This window comes from Pongo pygmaeus, chromosome 3 (assembly GCF_028885625.2).
Source record: "Pongo pygmaeus isolate AG05252 chromosome 3, NHGRI_mPonPyg2-v2.0_pri, whole genome shotgun sequence".
In the NCBI taxonomy this organism is placed as follows: Eukaryota; Metazoa; Chordata; class Mammalia; order Primates; family Hominidae; genus Pongo; species Pongo pygmaeus.
The window spans coordinates 65,104,489-65,124,024 of record NC_072376.2 but is presented as its reverse complement, the minus strand read 5'-3'; the positions used below and the strand labels follow the sequence as shown (position 1 = coordinate 65,124,024).

At 45.2% G+C, this 19,536-nt stretch overlaps 1 protein-coding gene and 1 pseudogene across 9 annotated transcripts in view; one reads left to right on the top strand and one right to left on the bottom strand.

Moving 5' to 3' along the window:
* The first annotated feature begins 514 nt into the window (after positions 1-514).
* SRD5A3 (steroid 5 alpha-reductase 3) overlaps positions 515-19,536 on the top strand; it is a 40,341-nt gene continuing 21,319 nt past the window's right edge. For 5 of the 9 annotated variants that reach the window (XM_063664558.1, XM_063664557.1, XM_063664555.1 and 2 more), the window contains exons 1-5: positions 621-939; positions 5,178-5,293; positions 5,483-5,600; positions 13,235-13,377; positions 18,052-18,249. In XM_063664558.1, coding sequence (XP_063520628.1) covers positions 719-939; positions 5,178-5,293; positions 5,483-5,600; positions 13,235-13,377; positions 18,052-18,249 — 796 coding nt within the window. In that variant the 5' untranslated portion in view covers positions 621-718. Of the gene's footprint in view, positions 940-5,177; positions 5,294-5,482; positions 5,601-13,234; positions 13,378-18,051; positions 18,250-19,536 lie in introns of all 9 variants that reach the window. The other 4 variants (XM_054484927.2, XM_054484928.2, XM_054484926.2 and 1 more) reach the window with 3 other exon arrangements.
* Positions 6,208-6,813, bottom strand: LOC129034986 (rRNA-processing protein FCF1 homolog; annotated as a pseudogene).

Genomic DNA, 19,536 nt, shown 5'->3' with positions numbered 1-19,536 from the left:
GAACCCTATTGGGAAGCGACTGCTGTTTTTTAAACACAGTTTTTACCACTATAATTTTTATTATTATGTGCAATTACGTGTCTACATGTTTACATTATACACATATCCAACACATTTCCAGCATCCTAACACAATTATTCATTTTTTGTGTGTGATCTGCCTTCTTTATCCATATATACACACATTCATATTAATATAGTTGTTTGCAATCATAGCTATGTATTTTTATGGTTGGTTTTGTTTTTCACTTCACATATTGTTTCCTAAACAGCTTTCCGTGTTTCTACACTAGTCATAATAATTCTCAATGACTGCATGATATTCTAACATGTCAGTGTACCATAATTTAGCTAAATAAACTAAAATGGAACATGTAAGGTTTCCATTTTTTGCTTTGGAGATAATGCTGATAAGAGTGGCAGACACGTGGTCTCGTCTGTTTTGCGTCTTTGCTTCTGATGAATCATATTCTAGAGCTCCATCTAAGCAACCCCATGCCCACATTAGGAACTGCGAGCGACCACCCAGCGCCAGCGCGACCGGGACCAAAGACCTCCACGGCTGAGCGGCGAGTCCGGGAGGGGCTCTGCGAGTCCCCGCCCCGCGCCGCGTCACCGACGTCCCGCTAGGCTGAGACCGGCGCGCGGCGCGCTAGTGGCCGCTCTTCCGCGGGCGAGCGGTGGGGGCGCCAGCAGCGTGGAAGGCGGGCACGCGGGCCATGGCTCCCTGGGCGGAGGCCGAGCTCTCGGCGCTGGACCCGCTGCGCGCGGTGTGGCTCACGCTGACCGCCGCCTTCCTGCTAACCCTACTGCTGCAGCTCCTGCCGCCCGGCCTGCTCCCGGGCTGCGCGATCTTCCAGGACCTGATCCGCTATGGGAAAACCAAGTGTGGGGAGCCGCCGCGCCCCGCCGCCTGCCGCGCCTTTGATGTCCCCAAGAGGTAACCGCGCCCCGGTCCCGAGCCGCGGTGGTCAAGGCGCTGAGAGTTCATGGCGCCCCGGCTCGCGGGCAGCCGGCAGGGGGCAGCAGAGGCGGGACCCGGCCTGGGAGGCCCCGGCGGGTTCCCTGGCGCAGCACGGCGCTCCCTCGGCCTGGCCCCGGCCATTCCCGGGCTGCTGCGTGGCTCCGGGGAGCAGTGCCCAGGTGTCCGCGGACGCCGAGGGAGAGCGGAGCCGCTTGCACTCAGCTGGAGGAATGTGAACTGGTAGCCGCACGGAGCCTTTCCCTGAGGGGAAATGGCAACGCATCCGAATTTAGGCCTGGTCATTCCGAATTTAGGCGGCAAATTGAAGTCCCCCTTGCCCCAAATTCTCCTCTTTCCCGTCCCCTGCACTCCAGTGGCTCATACTCTAACTTGAGGTCACCGGGAATCATTTGTGGAAATGAAGTCAGGCCGGCTCTTCGGCCTCGGCTTCCCCCGTTTCTCTCCCCAACCCTCGCAGTGGGGACAAAGGACTGAGTCGTCCTAACCTGCACCTCGGCAGGTGCCCCTGGGGAAGGTGGCCCAAGGTGCACGTCATAGGCAGACCAGTCCCGAAGCTCCATTTGACTTTCGAAAAATTCTGTAACCCAGTTCAGCGAAGGATTAAATCGTCAGGGTTTAAATAGAGACCTGTTATAATTTTCTTCTTCTCCTTTTTCCACTTTGAATTCATGACATAGCTGGAAAGAGTTGGCCAAATACTATTCGAGATGGTAGAAATAGAACAGTGCCTCTTAAGATGCATCTTAGGCCGGGCGCAGTGGCTCACGCCTGTAATCCCAGCACTTTAGGAGGCTGAGGCGGGCGGATCGGTTGAGTTCAGGAGTTCGAGACCAGGCTGGGAAATATAGTGAGACTCCGTCTCTCCTGAAAATACAAAAAATTGGCAGGGCTTGGTGGCGTGTGCCTGTAGTGCCAGCTACTTGGAATGAAGGCAGGAAGATCATTTGAGATCAGGCATTGGAGACTGCAGTGAGCTATAATCATGGCACTGCACTCTAGCCTGGGCAACAGAGAAATACCTTGTATTTAAAAAAAATTTTTTTTAAAGGTTAAAAACATCTGGGTTGTCGCTTGAAACACTCATAGGCAGTGCCCCAGGTCCGCAGGCAACAAAAGGACAAGTATAATTTGGCTTCTAAAACTTGGATAATCTGCGAGTTTTGACTGTCAGAGAAAGATGTGTCAGGTGTTAACACAGAGAAGGGAGAACTAGGTCATTCTGAGGCACCCTAAAGGGAAGAAGTAGAAGTACATGAAACAAATTGATCAAACCTCCTGTTTCCTAGAGGCTCTTTTTAAGCAAAAATTACCTGTTACCCCATTTGTAATCAGGGTTGAATCCTTTTATACTTCACAGCAATTTATTTTCTGAGTTTTGAGAAAGGTACTAGTCTAGTGTACCTGGATTAAATGGCACGTGTAAAATCATCCCCTGAACTTGCATACACCCCAGCTGTTGCAACTCAAGTCTGTTATTATATGACAGCCAAGAAAGAGACTTGGTACCTTTTCCTTATTCATTACTGTAACAGTTTGTTCTGTTTGGACTTCCTGTAATTTCTACTGTATTGTGAAATAATTTACACCTTTTTCTTCTTCCAGAATTCTACAGTAGAACCTCCCATAGTGTTCAAGTGCCCTTCCCCGACTTCTCTAAATTTAAACAGACATTTCTTTTAGTACTGGAAAAGGTACAAAACATCCAGACCAATAATGAAAGGCATTTTTATTGCGACAAAAAAAGATAACTTGCATCAAAACTGGCAGTGTCTCCAAAAAATTAATACATGTATTACTCTCTTTTTAAATTTTGTACCCCTGTTTATATGAAATAGGGAGATAGTTAGAGTTGGGTGGAGGTAAGAGTCTGTGGCCTCTTTTTTATACGTCTCTGTATTTTCCAAAATGTCTTCATTCACAAGATGCTTATCACTTTTATCATTTAAAAAAATGTGCTAATGGCTAAAGAGCATGTGGGAGAGATTTTACTGGTTTATAAATAGTAACCACCATTGACTAAATGCTTACATATATGATTTATGTGATGACCACTAAGGATTACATGCCTTTCCCCATTTAATCCTCACAGTAGACCTGTGAGGGAGATGTTATTGTCATTATTTCCATTTACACACATGCAGACTCAAGCTTAGAAGATAGCACTTGTGCAATGATGCTAGTACTAGCAAGGGTGGTACCTGAACCCTGCCTGTTGGAATTTAAATCCCAAGCTCTTATCCTCTCGTATACTTCATGGGAAATATCTTGTACCATGTGAAGCTCAATCTGTGTGAAAGATCAAGTGCGAATGGAATTATCCCAGATGGTAGCATTTAGTAAATATCTTGGTTAATCCAAATTTAAAATCATTTGGTAACGTTAACCTTGATACTTATATGTGAATATTTTTCCTGTGCAAAATCTAGTAGTACTCTTTTGTTTTGTCGAGATGGAGTCTCGCTCTGTCGCCCAGGCTGGAACGTAGTGGCTCAATCTTGGCTCACTGCAACCTCCGCCTCCTGGGTTCAAGCAATTCTCCTCCCTCAGCCTCCTGAGTAGCTGGGACTAGAGGTGCACACCACCATGCCTGGCTAATTTTTGTATTTTTTAGTAGAGACGGGGTTTCAACATTTTGGCTAGGCTGGTCTTGAACTCATGACCTCAAGTGATCCACCCACCTTGGCCTCCCAAAGTGCTGGGATTACAGGCATGAGCCACTACGCCTGGCCCTCTAGCAGTACTCTTAAAAATGAAAATAAGTTCATAATTGCTACAGTTAGAAATAGGCAGTTGTAAATCCCATTTCTGCAAATAAGGCAGTATGTAGGTAATTTTGTTTGGGATTATTTTTTTCTTTCCTACGGAGGCAAGAGTAAAACCTGAAATCAGTTCTTGGAATGTTTGTTTCCATGACTCCTGTCTGGTAGATTTTTTTTTTTTTTTTAATTAAGGTGATGGTTGCTTTTTTTTGTTTTCCTTTTGGTTCCTAGAGTTTTGATTTCCCAGGAAGTCTGAATAAACAGGCGACATCGAACATGTATCATGATGCTCTGGGTTGCACAGTGAATGTAGAAGAACTTCTTAAATTTCAAAATGATTCCAAATGGTATCGAAGCTTTGGAATTGAATTGGGCTCTAGAGGCAAAAAGAGCTGCCCAGACTTTCCCTACTGGAGTCCAGGGAGCATTAACTGGAGGTTCAGAGGATCTGTGGATAGAATTCAGGGCAAACTTGGATTGGAAGAAAGTTATGTCTTTATTTTCACTAACCTCTAGCTGAAATTTAGCATTGCCTTAATTATGAATATAATCTACAAACTACGGTAGAATTAGCAGTATCTGTAATTCTGTGATAGTTTTTTTATATTAAGAATATTGATGATACCTCAAAATATTACTGTTTTCCTCGTTATGAGAACACTGTAGTCTTTCATCACTAGATCTTGTTAGTAGACACATTAAGAAGTATACATATTACAGGCTGGGTGCGGTGGCTCACGCCTGTAATCCCAGCACTTTGGGAGGCTGAGGCAGGTGGATCACCTGAGGTCTGGAGTTGGAGACCAGCCTGGCCGAAATGGTGAATCCCCATCTCTACTAAAAATACAAAAATTAGCCGGGCATGGTGGCGAGCACTGGTAATTCCAGCTACTCGGGAGGCTGAGGTAGGAGAATAGCTTGAACCTGGGAGGTGTAGGTTGAAGTGAGCCAAGATCACGCCACTGCACTCCAGCCTGGGTGACAAGATTGAAACTCCATCTCAAAAAGAAAGAAAGAAAGAAATATACATATTACTATATTGCAAATTTGTTTTTTAGTAGTTGCATTACTTGTATGTCACTATAATTGGTTTCCTTTGTAAGCCTGCTGCATTTTACTTTATGCTTGTATAACTTTTTTTGTAAATTGACAATTTATAATTGTATAAATTTATAGGTTACAAAGTGATGTCATAAATTGTGGATGCAATGTGGAATAATTAAATCAAGCTAGTTAACATATCTAATACTTCAAATACACTTCTGTGATGAGAACATCAATTTTGAAATGTATAACACTCCATTATTAAGTATATGCAACACACTGTATAACGTAACTCAAAAAAAGCATAAAACATATTCTTCCTGTCTGAGATTTTGTACCTTCTGACCATCATTAAATTTTTTTTTTTTTTTTTTTTTTTTTTTGAGACAGTCTTACTCTGTCACCTACGCTGGAATGCCATGGCGCAGTCTCCGCTCACTGCAACCTCCACCTCCTGGGTTCAAGCAATTCTCCTGCCTCAGCACCCCCAGTAGCTGGGATTACAGGCATGTGACACCACACCCAGCTAATTTTTTTTGTTTTTTTAGTAGAGATGGGGTTTCGCCATGTTGTCCAAGCTGGCCTGGAACTCCTGACCTCAGATGATCCGCCCACCTTGGCCTCCCATAGTGTTGGGATTATAGGTGTGAGTCACCGTGTGCCTGGCCTAATTTTTTTTTTTTTTCTTGAGACAGGGTTTCACTCTTGTTGCCCAGGCCGGAGTGCAATGGCGCAATATCGGCTCACTGCAACCTCCACCTCCCAGGTTCAAGCGATTCTCCTGCCTAAGCCGCCCAGCAGCAGGGAACACAGGTACGCGCCACCATGCCCGGACAGTTTTTGCATTTTTAGTAGAAACGGAGTTTCACCATATTGGCCAGGCTAGTCTTGAACTCCTGACCTCAGATGATCCACCCACCTCGGCCTCCCAAAGCGCCAGGACCACAGGCGTGAGCCACCGTGTCTGGTCTGGCCTAACATTTTTATGAGACAAAATATCAATTTCAAAACAGCATCAAAAAGTGAGCAGGGCAAGCATGTTGGCTCACACCTGCAATCCCAGCACCGTGGGAGGCTGAGGCATATTTTTCTGTACTGAAAAGACGTAAAATACAAAAAATACGAAAAAAAAAAATTAGCTGGCCACTTGGGAGGCTGAGGCAGGACAATTGCCCGAACCTGTGAGGCAGAGGCTGCATTGAGCCGAGACTGTGCCACTGCACTCCATCCAGCCTGGGCAACAAGAGCGAAACTTCATCTCAAAAAAAAAGAGGGTGAGCATATTTAACCATCCTCAACTCATAATAGAGCAAATAGGTCAACAGAATAATAATTCATGCTCTTGCATGTGTAATGAACTGGCAACAAGAGAAAGCTGGTTGAAGAAAGGCAGAGGAACTGTGTCTTATAAGAATTAGAATCAAGGGGCTCCATAATCATCTGGCATTTATTCAATGTTGTATCTATGGTTAGAAATGTACATGATAGGAACTCCAGGAATCTTAGGGATTCTTCTTTTAAGGTCCCGGTCAACTGTGGCCACAATATAACACTTATGCTGAATTACTGTCTGTACTAAGCAGTCATCTGCGTAGGTTCCTTTGTGTGTACATGGTTATCCTTCAAATGTTGGATCCTTGGTGATCCTTAGAGCCACTCCATACTTCTGCTCCAATTTCTCAATTTCAGGCATTACACAATCAGTTATACAAGGAATATACTTGGTATACAGACAGTCCATCATTGACTGCACTAAGTCTGGTTTGGCTTTTATGGAAAAGTTGATAAAGGTTGGTATCAATGAGGATGTGGTAAGGTGGGCCTAGCTGTGTATTATATTGGAAAAATAAGCAGGTAGGGTGTTGGGGAATTTCTCTTTCCTTTAACATGCTGGGATCCTTCTTTTCTTTCTTTTTAGGTTTTAATTTATCCTTTTCTGTAAGCCTCTGATCTCTGAGACTAAGCATTCGCTTCATGGTCGCATACTTCCTTGTTTTCTTTTGCTTCCCCATGGTCACACCACACTCCTGTGCTTGTATAATATTTTGAGAAGGCTGTAGCCTTCACCAAACTGCCAAAGGGGTCCATGATGGAGAAATGGTGAGAACCCCTGCTCTAGACTGTAAACGTTTCATGAGTTTATATTTGTCTTGTTTGCTACCATATCCCTAGCTTAACACCTGACTGGTAATAAGGACCTCGGTCAGTGTGTTTGAGGTTTAATTTGTTTGTTGATTAACTGGATGCCTACTCTGAGAGTAACTTTGGAAGAGATGCTTACCTTCTCTCATTCATTTATTTAACCAGTGTTTATAGATACCTACTGTGTGCCAGGAATCATTCTAGGCTCCTTAGAGCTTATCTTCTAGGAAGGCAGACAGTAACATGTCAATAAATATTGTAAAACCAGCCAGATAATTTCAGATGACTGTAAGTGCTTTAGAGGAAATCCAGCAGGGTTATTTGATCATGAGCAAGACTGAAGTGGGCGTGAGTGACAACATAGAAGGATGGATGGGGTGGGGGAAACAGCAGCTCGCCAGGGCCTTGCAGCCTATGCTAGAATTTGGATGTTATTCTGAGTGAGTGGAAGCTACTGAGGGCTTTGTGTGGGAGGGGGAGGCATTGCATTGTGTGATTTATGTTTTAAAGGATGATTGGCCATCATGTGGAAAAGACTGGATAAGAGGCTACTGTGGTGGTCCAGGCAAGAGATGGTGATGGTGTGCATTAGATTATTAGCATAATAGTGAGAGGTGAAGCCAGCTGGACTTCCTGGGTCGAGTGGGCACTTAGGGAACTTTTCTGTCTAGCTAAAGGTTTGTAAATGCACCAATCAGCACTCTGTGTCTAGCTAAAGGTTTGTAAACGTACCAATAGTACTCTGTAAAAATGCACCAATCAGCGCTCTGTGTAGCTAAAGGTTTGTAAATGCACCAATCAGCACTCTGTAAAAACGGACCAATCAGCACTCTGTAAAATGGACCAATCAGCAGGATGTGGGCGGGGCCAAATAAAGGACTAAAAGCTGGCCACAGGTCCAGGGATCTAGCCAGAACTCAGTAAACATTAATTCCCCTTCTTAACCCCATAACGCCTCTGACTGGGGCCTGGAGTCTGTTCCAGCAGTCAGCAAATAGTTTTTGTTTGTTTGTTTGTTTTGAGATGGAGTCTCGCTCTGTTGCCCAGGCTGGAGTGCAGTGGCACAGTCTGGGCTCACTGCAGCCTCCCATCTCCTGGGTTCAAGTGATTGTCATGTCTCAGCCTCCCAAGGAGCTGGGACTACAGGGGTGTGCCACCACACCTGGCTAATTTTTGTATTTTTAGTAGAGATGGGGTTTTACCATGTTGGCCAGGCTGGTCTTGAACTCCTGACCTCAGGTGATCCACCCTCAGCCTTTCAGAGTGCCGGGATTGCAGGCCTGACGCACTGCGCTCGGCCAGCAAATATGTATTATTAAAAATAGATTGTGTTTTAGGCCCCAAACCATAGAGTAGCTTCTAACTCACAGTAAAAGCCCAAGACCTCATATGGTCTCATTCCCACTACCTTACTGACTTTGTCTCTAGTTTGTCCCATCTGGCTCTATTCCAGGTTTGAGGGCCTCTCTGCTAGTTCTCTCTCCTACCTGCACTGCCTGTTTCCCTCTACCTGGAAAGGCCTTTCCCCAGATAGCCGCATGGTTTATCCCCTCACTTCCTGTAATTCTACTCAAATATTACCTTTTCAATGAGACACCCCTCCCTGTCTATTGTGTTTGATATTATAATTCTGCCATCCCAGCATTCCTCCTTCCTCTTTTCTGCATTAGTTTTCTCAGTAGCAATTATCACCTGACATGCTATAAAATTTACTGTGTGTGTGTGCGCTTGCGTGTGCGTGTGTGCGCGTGCGTGTGCGTGTGTGCGCGTGCGTGTGCGCATACGCATGTGTAAGCTCCATGAGGGCAGGAATTGTCTGTTGTGTTTGCTGTTGTATCCTCAGAGCCTGGAGCAGTTGTGACTTAAAGTAAGCACTCAAATGTTTGTTAAGCAAGGGAGTGCTCACTCAGCACCTTGTATTATCCTATAAAGATCACCTTACCCCTGCTTACAAGGGCTTGGACAACAGTGCTACAAGTAAGCAAAGTGCCAAAGGAGGAAAAAAGGAGTGTGTCCAAAACAGAAGGCAGTGGAGATTTTAGATCGGCTTTTGGAGGCTCAACTTGGGTCTTTAAAAACAAACAAGAGCTATGACTTGCTCTAAAGAATAGAAAATGTATAGGCCGGGTGCGGTGGCTCACGCCTGTAATCCCAGCACTTTGGGAGGCTGAGGCGGGTGGATCATGAGGTCAGGAGATCGAGACCATCCTGGCTAACACGGTGAAACCCCGTCTCTACTAAAAATACAAAAAATTAGCTGGGCGTGGTGGCAGGCGCCTGTAGTTCCAGCTACTGGGGAGGCTGAGGCAGGAGAATGGCATGAACCCGGGAGACAGAGTTTGCAATGAACCAAGATCGTGCCACTGCACTCCAGCCTGGGCAACAGAGCGAGAGTCCGTCTGAAAAAAAAAAAAAAAAAAAAAGAATAGAAAATGTGTAGAGGGAAATCAGGCAAGCAAAACAAAATGTGGGAATGAAAAGCAACACAATATGCTTGTGAATTAAAGACACCATGACACGAGTAGAGCACAGCACGGTGTAGCCTAGCAACTTACACAAAACCCACTTGAGTGATGTGCTTGACTTTAGGCTTGATATAAATTGGAACGTGTAACATAAGGCTGGAAAAGCAGGTTCAGGCACGCCTAGGTTGCATGAATGAGAGCACAATAGTATGATTTTAACTTCACAGTCATCAGGGCTGTCACTTAGTGTGTGACATTGAATAAGTAACTTAACCTCTCTGAGCCTTGGGGTTCTCATCTGCCACACAAAGATAACCACATAAGCTTCATAGGATTGTTATGAAGATGAATTAAATAATCTTAACTGTTTTGCCATGCTCTACCTGGCACCCCTTACCCCCACAACTAGACTATTCTCTACCTCGTTACCAGAGGGATATTTTTTCACTTAAAGAATAATGAAATATATGACCAATGCTTTCTTTTGCCTCCATTTTTTTTTTTTTTTTTTTTTTTTTTTTGAGACAAAGTCTTGCTCAGTCTTCCAGGCTGGAGTGCAGTGGTGCAATCTCGGCTCACTACAACCTCTGCCTCCTGGGTTTAAGCTATTCTCCTATCTCAGCCTCCCAAGTAGCTAGGATTACAGGTGTATGCCAGCATGCCTGGCTAATTTTTGTATTTTTAGTAGAAACAGGGTTTCACCATGTTGGCCAGGCTGGTTTCGAACTCCTGACCTCAGGTAATCAGCCCACCTCGGCCTCCTAAAGTGCTGGGATTACAGGCCTGAGCCCCTGCACCTGGCCTCTTTTGCTGCCTTTTAAAATGTTTTTATTGTGGTAAAATACACATAACTTAAATTTTGCCTTTTTAATGTTTTTTAAATATACAGTTAAGTAGCTTTAAATACATTCATCTTGTTATCCAACTATCACCACCACATATCTCCAGAACTTGTCCATCAGCCAGAGAGATTTTTAGGGTTTTGTTTGTTTGTTTGTTTTGAGACAGAATCTCGCTTTGTCACCCAGGCTGGAGTGCTGTGGCGGCATGATCACCACTTACTGCAGCCTCAGCCTGAGCCTCCCAAGTAGCTGGAACTACAGGCATGCATCATCACACCCAGCTAATTTTTTTATTTCTTTTTTTTTTTTTTTTTTTTTTTTTAGTAGAGATGGGGCCTCATTATGTTGCTCAGGCTAGAGGGATTATTTATTTATTTATTTATTTATTTATTTGAGATAGAGTCTCGCTCTGTTGCCCGGGCTGGAGAGCAATGGCACGATCTTGGCTCACTGTAACCTCCGTCTCCCGGGTAGGCTAGAGGGATTTTTAAAACATAAGTTGCTACCTCAAGTCACTCATCTGCCCAAATGGCTCCCCATTATAAAAGCTAGTGGCCTTACAAGGCTTCATGTCCTCTCCCCACTCCTGCCTCACCTTCTACCCTCGCCCTTGGCCATGCCAATGTACAGATGTCTTTTAATGTTCCTTGAACACCCCTAATATACACACACCTCATCGCCTTTGCAGTTGTTATTTCTTCTGCCTAGAAAGTTCTTCCCCTAGAAATCCACAAGGATGACTCATTCTAGCCAAATGTCACTTCCAGAGAAGCCATCCTTGACCGCCCATCCAGAACAGCCTCCCCTCTGCACCCTCTGTCCCCTGACCCAGCATTATGCTAGATGTCTGCAGGTTTAGTTGTTGACCGTCTGACTCTCCACTGTAAGGTAAACTCCATCAAGGCAGAGACCTAGTCTGTTTACTCCCTGCTGAGTCCCCAGCTTCTAGAATATTGCCCAACACATTCGAAGTGCTCAGTAAATATTTGTGAAAAAATTAAGTACGTAAAGTGGCTGGTCCAGAAATTGTCCTTCAGAAGCTATCCCTCCTGCCTTTCCCTGGGAGCCTGCAGAACAGCATGTTCTTGACCTTCCACTCTGCTCCACGAGGCTCAGACTATACCTGGGGTCAGTTGTGGGAAGTGTGTCTTAAGGAAGACCCTGTGGTATAACCAAAGATCAGTAGCCACGGGTGGCGATTGACCTTGATGCATGAACTTCTGTGAAAAGTAGGCTCTTGAGCCTGGAGAAGATCCCAACTGGGAATCACAGGATGGCTCTCTTCAAATAGTTTAAGAGGTGTTGTGTGGAATTAAAATTCTCGTTCTGTGTGGCCAGAGATGGCAAATCCAGTGATAGAATTTTATTTATTTATTTTCTAAGACACAGTGTCTTGCTCTATTGCCCAGGCTGGAGTTGCAGAGGCAGGATCATAGCTCACTATAACCTCAAACTCCTGGCCTCAAGGGATCCTCTCACCTTGGCCTCCCAAAGCCCTGGGATTACAGGCATGTGTCATCGTGCCTGGCCAGTGATAGGATTTGCTAATAGTAATTGGCAGAGTGGAGTGGGTTGCCATGGAATGATCAGGTTGGATCAGAGTTTATCAGACTGAGTTTGTAGGGATGATCTCAGGGGCTGCGCATTCTCTTACAAGCATATTCTGGATCATCTGGAGGAGCCCCTGAGATTATGTTTAATCCTCTTTTGGCTCCAGGTTGTCTTTTATTGTCACAGACTAATGAGAAAAAGAAAAGGAGGAGTGGGATTTAATATATACACGAGCATTGAAGACCAGGGAAAGCCAGATGACCACCAGGCGCTCAATAGAGTCAGAAAGGTTTCAGATTGAATAGAAAAAAATAGAAAAGTATACATAAACAGACCTCAAAAGAACCTATGAGGGGCTGGACATGGTGGCTTACACCTGTAATCCCAGCACTTTGGGAAGCCAATGTGGGAGGGATCTCTTGAGCCCAGGAGTTTGAGACCTGCCTGGGCAACATAGGGAGATCACATCTCTATAAAAAATTTAAACATTAGCCAGGCATGGTGGACTACTACACGCCTGTGGTCCCAGCTACTTGGAAAGCTGAGGCGCGAGGATCACTTGAGCCTGGGAGGTCAATGTTGCAGTGAGTGGTGATCACGACACTGCACTCCAGCCTGGACAACACAGCAAGACCCTGTCTCAAAAAAAAAAAAAAAAAGAAAAAAGAAGAAGAAGAAACTGCTAGGCCCTAGGCCCTTGTGCCATATTAGGTGATTTTTTTTGTTTCAGCAAATCAACATCATCTTTCACATTAAATTAACATTGCTAATTTCAATTGCATTGGTTTTGTGGTCCTATTTGTATTTAGTTTGTAGATGTGTTGATTGCAAAATAGGCCCTGTAGTTGTCTGAGAATTACAACCATAAGGAGTTAATACTTAGTTTTATGATTGTAGTATTAGTCATGTTATAATAAAAGTAATTTAGGTCAACCCAATTTGGAAAAACACTGAGTCATGCCTGAAGATCTTTTACTTCCTCTAGCCCCAAGTGTCTGCGATTATGCAAATCATGTGTAACAGTTGTGTGGCTATTACTGCAATATTGTTTGGGATACAGAAATCGAAATCTTTCACAGATTTAGCTTGTTTTAGCACAGTCTAGGTTCTCTTTGCAAGGGCCTGCGGCCTCCGTTTTGGGAACTTGAGTCCAATTCTGTTACCCAGCAATCAGAGAGATTGCTAACTAAACTTTAAGTTTAACACAGTTGGTTGTGTTCTTGTTAACCTCAGAGAGGCCTCTTTTTCCTGAAAGTTAACTGGTCCCATTATTTGAAAGGAAATTTTAAGAACCTGAACACCTACAGGATTCAGATTCTACTAAAAAGCAAAAGTATACTTTGGGAATGGAGGGGTGGGGAAAGGCAGAGAAACTAAAAATAATCTTCCCGTATAACAGCTTAGTGGATCTACCCTAATTATTGCCTCACTTGTTTTCCTTTTGCAGATATTTTTCCCACTTTTATATAATCTCAGTGCTGTGGAATGGCTTCCTGCTTTGGTGCCTTACTCAATCTCTGTTCCTGGGAGCACCTTTTCCAAGCTGGCTTCATGGTTTGCTCAGAATTCTCGGGGCGGCACAGTTCCAGGGTAAGGATTCCCTGGGCTTATGACAACGCTGCATCCTGTTTCTGTCATTCCTGTCTGCAAGGGAGCAGTTTTTGGTATTTTGTCACCCCTCTCAGGCGCCTCCTCAGAAGGGCCTGGGAAGTGGAGGATGAGGGCAAAAAAGAGCTTTGCACGGTTCATTGCTGGATGGCCAAAGGGATGTCCCTAAGCCCTTCCCTGAGAAGGAGACAGAGCCAAGAGTTAGCGCTCCTGACTTCCCAGCAAGTGCTGTGCTGTGTGCAGAACTGGCTGTCCTCCCTCTGGTATTTTTAGTACTGTTGATAAATTTATAAAGAAGTCTTTACACAAAAGGGGTAAAGCTTTTAGGATCTGTCAGGTTTGTCTGGAAACATTTATCATTTATACCGTTCCAACAAAAATCGTGACTTAGAACTCCAGAAATGTGATTTAAAAATTACTTTTTCGGTCAGGTGCAGTGGCTCATGCCTGTAATCCCAGCACTTTGGGAGGCCAAGGCGGGCAGATCACAAGGTCAGGAGATCGAGACCATCCTGGCTAACACAGTGAAACCCTGTCTCTACTAAAAATACAAAAAGTTAGCTGGGCATGGTGGCGGGCGCCTGTAGCCCCAGCTACTCGGGAGGCTCAGGCAGGAGAATGGCATGAACCCGAGAGGCAGAGCTTGCAGTGAGCCGAGATCGGGCCACTGCACTCCAGCCTGGGCAACAGAGCAAGACTCTGTCTCAAAAAAAAAAAAAAATTACTTTTTAATTCATACCTGTAATCCCAGCACTTTGGGAGGCCAAGGCGGGCAGATCACTTGAGATCAGGAGTTCGAGACCAGCCTGGCCAATGTGGTGAAACCCCGACTCTACTAAAAATACAAAAATTAGCTGGGTGTGGTGGCAGGCGCTTGTAATCCCAGCTACTCGGGAGGCTGAGGCAAGAGAATCGCTTGAACCTGGGAGGCAGAGGTTGCCATGAGCTAAGATTGAGCTACTGCACTCCAGGCCTGGGCAACAGAGGGAGACTTCGTCTCAAAAAAATAAATAAATAAATGAGTTAAATAAATAAAAATTACTTTTTGATAAACATGGAAAAAAAAGTTATGCTGTGAGGCTTTGGTAGTATAATAAAATTGACTAAACAGTTGTTGAACAGACGATTACAAAATAGCCTTTAAGTTTGCCATCCTCAGCATCAGGATGAAGAATATGTGGAACAGTTTTTTTTGTTGTTGTTTTTTTTCTGAGATGGAGTTTCGCTCTTCTTGCCCAGGCTGGAGTGCAATGGTGCGATCTTGGCTCACCACAACCTCTGCCTCCCAGGTTCAAGCGATTCTCCTGCCTCAGCCTCCTGAGTGGCTGGGATTACAGGCATGTGCCATCACGCCCAGCTAATTTTGTATTTTTGGTAGAGAGATGGGGTTTCTCCATGTTGGTCAGGCTGGTCTCGAATTCCTGACCTCAGGTGATCCGCCCGCCTTGGCCTCCGAAAGTGCTGGGATTACATGCATGAGCCACCGCACCTGGCCAGAACAGTTTTTAAAATAAAGAATTGAAAGTGAAAACAATGAAATGTCCTCAATTAATAGGTCAGGCAGAGTGTGAGGGGCAGAATTAGAAACAAATTGTTCTAGTCTCATCTCTGTCCTTTGTTCCAGTAGCCAAACCACCTAGAAGCAATCCTTTTCTGTATAACCAGAGAAACTGGTTGCAAAAGATGACAAACAGAAGAGCAAACCCCGGCCGGGTGTGGTGGTTCATGCCTGTTATCCCAGCACTTTGGGAGGCCGAGGTGGGCAGATCACTTGAGGTCAAGAGTTCAAGACCACTTTAGCCAACATGATGAAATCCTGTTTCTACTAAAAATACAAAAATTAGCTGGGTGTGCTGGCGCATGCCTGTAACCCCAGCTACTCGGTAGGCTGAGGAGAGAGAATAGCTTGAACCCAAGAGGCGGAGGTTGCAGTGAGCCAAGATCGTGCCGTTGCACTCTAGCCTAAGAGGACAGAGCGAGACTCCGTCTCAAAAAAAAAAAAAAAAAAGAACAAACCCTGCCAGGCACAGTGGGCAGTGACTCATGCCTATAACCCCAGCACTTTGGGAGGCTGAAGCAGGTAGATCACTTGAGGTCAGGAGTTCAAGACCAGCCTGGCCAACATGGTGAAACCCCTGTCTCTACTAAAAATACAAAAAATTAGCTGGACGTGGTGGCATATGCCTGTAATCCCACTTACTCAGGAGGCTGAGGCAGGAGAATGGCTTGAACCCAGGAGGCAAAGGTTGTAGTAAGCTGAGATCATGCCACTGCACTCCAGCCTGGGCGACAGAGTGAGACTCCGTCTAAAAAAAAAAGAGCAAACCCGTGGACATCCTCTTTGGGAGGGTAGGCTACGTCAGCGGATCTCACTGCACTCATTAAAACTTCATCTCTTCGTTTGTTTACTGTGAGACTGACTGGGGTGTTTTGGTATTTGGAGGGTTGGTTGTGAGGATATGAGGAATTCTATTTGTTTGCTTTAACTTGTTCCTAAGGAGTTAAAACTAAGTTTTAGTTCATTTAAAATACAAAAACAGTCAAAGCTAATCTGTGCTGATAGAGGTCAGGATAGGGGTTGTTCCCCATGGGAAGTTTGGGGGAGGGGTAGTGCCTGGAAGGGAACACTAGGGGGTGCTGGTTGTGTTCTGTTTCTTTTTTTTTTTTTTTTTTTGAGCTGGAGTCTTGCTCTGTTGCCCAGGCTGGAGTGCAGTGGCCTGATCTCAGCTCACCGCAACCTACCCATCCCGGGTTCAAGTGATTCTCCTGCCTCAGCCTCCTGAGTAGCTGGGACTACAGGCATGTGCCACCATGCCTGGCTAATTTTTGTATTTTTAGTAGAGACAGGGTTTCACTATGTTGACCAGGCTGGTCTTGAACTCCTGACCTTGTGATCCGCCGGCCTTGGCCTCTCAAAGTGCTGGGATTACAAGCGTGAGCCACCGCACCCGGCCTGTTTCTTTTCTTTGTTTCGTGTTTTTCTTTTTTTTCTTTTTTTTTTTTTTAAGAGAGAGGGTCTCACTCTATTTATTGTCCAGGCTGGAGTGCTGTGGCATGATCATAGCTCACTGCAGCCTTTAACTCCTGGGCTCAAGCAATCCTCCCTCCTCCACCTCTTGAGTAGTTGGGACTACAGGTGCACGCCACTATGCCCAGCTAATTTTTTTTTAATGTTTTTAGAGATGGGGGACCTGCTATGTTGCCCAGGCTGGTCTCAAACTCCTGGTCTCAAGCGATCCTCCAACCTCGGCTTCCTAAAGTGTTCTGTTTCTGGATCTGGGTGCTGTTATATGGGTGGGATTGGTTGGCTTAATTTGTAAAAGTTAATTAAGTTGCATCTTTATGGTGTACATGCGTGTGTGTGTGTGTGTGTGTGTGTGTGTGTATGTGAGACTCTTTTTTTTTTTTTTTTTTTTTTAATGGAGACAGAGTCTCGCTCTATCTCCCAGGCTGATTGCAGTGACCCAATCTTGGCTCACTGCAACCTCCACCTCCCAGGTTCAAGCAGTTCTACTACCTCAGCCTGCCAAGAAGCTGGGACTACAGGCGCACACCACCACGCCTGGCTAATTTTTTGTATTTTTAGTAGAGACAGGTTTTCACCATGTTGCCCAGGCTGGTCTCGAACTCCTGAGCTCGGGCAATCCACCCGCCTCCAACTCCCAAAGTGGTAGGATTACAGGCGTGAGCCACCGCCCCCGGCCGTGGCCCATTTTTTTTTTAAGTGACTGGGCGTGGTATCTCACACCTAAAATCCCAGCACTTTGGGAGGCTGAGGCTGGAGGATGGCTTGAGGCCCGGAGTTCGAGACCAGCCTGGGCAACATAGGGAGACCTGTCTCTACAAAAAAAAAAAAAATTTTTAATTAGTCAGGTGTGGTGGCACATGACTATAGTTCTAGCCACTCAGGAGGCTGAGACAGGAGGATCACTTGAGCTTAGAAATTCAAAGCTGCAGTGAGGCCTGACTGTGCCACTGCACTCCAGCCTGGGTGACAGAGCAAGACCCTGTCTCAAAAATAAAGAAGTTGACACATAAAATTAACCAAAAAATAAAAAACAAAAAATAAAAGAAAAAAAGAGAAACTAAGTGTGTTTTTTTTAAGCCAGCTTTTCTTCAGATTTTTTGGTGGGCAGGTCGTGAAAGACAGGTGGGGAAGTAGATCTTGGGCTCACCATCCTTCTAAAAGGATAATTTCTTTTTTTTAATGTGGAAAGAAATGCATAACTCTGTTTCTGTTCCTGTCCCCCTCTCTGCCTCTGTGGTGCCTGAGATGCTGGGGATCCCACAGCTGGGGCCACTCAGAGGCTACCGGGAGCTCTTCCAGTTTGCATCTGGCTGTTAGTGCCAGGGACCAGAAACCCACAGACCTCTTCACAGACCTCCTGACCATGATGTCCCTGAAGCCTGGAAGGCTGTCACACAATGAAGCAGAATTGAGGGATGGGTGTTTGGGCCAGCCCTGTCACTAGCTTACTGTATAACTGTAATTTGAGTGAAGTCAAATTCCTTGACTTCATTTGGCCCATTTCTTCCTTACTATCAAAAAGGAAGATGTTAGACGGGATTTAATACTCTGCTTAACAGTAGGGAAAAACAAAACTTTGGATTAATCCCAGAAGAGAAATGCTGACCCTGTCACCTTCTGAATTGTAGGAGGGGAGCTGGCACTGTCTGCATTCTTAGTGCTAGTATTTCTGTGGCTGCACAGCTTACGAAGACTCTTCGAGTGCCTCTACGTCAGTGTCTTCTCCAATGTCATGATTCACGTCGTGCAGTACTGTTTTGGACTTGTCTATTATGTCCTTGTTGGCCTAACTGTGCTGAGCCAAGTGCCAATGGATGGCAGGAATGGTGAGTGGATCCAGCCCTGCCAGGAGCTCCCCACCCCAGGGTGTATGATGTGCTCTCGGGGCTTGTGCTCTGCTAAGCATTATGAGACATGCAAAAGTAAGAGACAGCCCCAGTGCATTTTGCATTTGAGGAGATGATTTTAAATCATCTTTTAAAATCGATTTTAAAAGGCCGGGCGTGGTAGCTCACACCTGTAATCCCACACTTTGGGAGGCTGAGGCAGGTGGATCACTTGAGGCCAGGAGTTCGAGACCAGCCTGGCCAACATGGTGAAACTCTGTCTCTACTAAAAATAAAAAAAAAATTAGCCGGGCGTGGTGGCACACGCCTGTAGTCCCAGCTACTGGGGAGGCTGAGGCAGGAGAATTGCTTGAAACCAGAAGGCAGAGGTTGCAGTGAGCCGAGATCGTGCCACTGCACTCCAGCCTGGGCAACTGAGCGAGACTCCATCTCAAAAAAAAAAAAAAAAAAAAAAAAGAAACAAAAAGAAAATGAGGGAAGGGAGGGGTGCTTGCATGGAGTTGGGATTTGCAGAGGGGGTGGGGAGCCATTTTGTTGCCACTTAGTTCCTGTGATTGTTCCCATCACAACAGAGCTTTTCTTCAAGTGAGGCTGCCCGAGAGGAGAGGACAAAGACTACTGTGGTAGTGAAAATTGTGTTTTAGTCTCAGCTCTCACTAGCCAGGAAGAGGGAAGCCAAACCATGACCTTGTTTACGAGAAGCAAATGAAATGGATTTTTGTTTTATGGGGAGAGAAGGGGACATTACCTAACACATACGACTACCATTTTTGTAAAAACAGTGCATGATTATAAAGAATTCAAGTCACTTGGGGTGATGGGAATGAGTTTATAGTGCTGAGGTTAACCTGACCTTGCAGCCTTAGTATCTGTCAGTCTAGACCCTGTAGGTCTGTAATGACCATTGTCTCTAAACCCAGGGCTCTGTGTTTCCAGCTGCCCTGTCCATCCCTGTAAACTCAGGCTGAGGTCTAGCGATTTCCAACAATCTGTGAGTGAGCTTCCTCCTCAGGTTAGATTTTGGTATGAGTGCCCCGTGAAAGTCGTCTCCCTATTGCCGTAGCTCAACCTAAGGCCTCTGACTAGAGGAGTGATTTTAAAGGAGAATTTATTGACGATCTTTCTCAATTCATGAATTATTTGATTGGCTCCAGCCACTTAGCTAGCATCTCTCTGATTCCTCTGAACTTATTCCTCCCCGGCATATCTGTGGTGGCATTCTGCCAGCCAGTACCATGGAAGGGGCTGTCATTCCTGGTGGGCAGT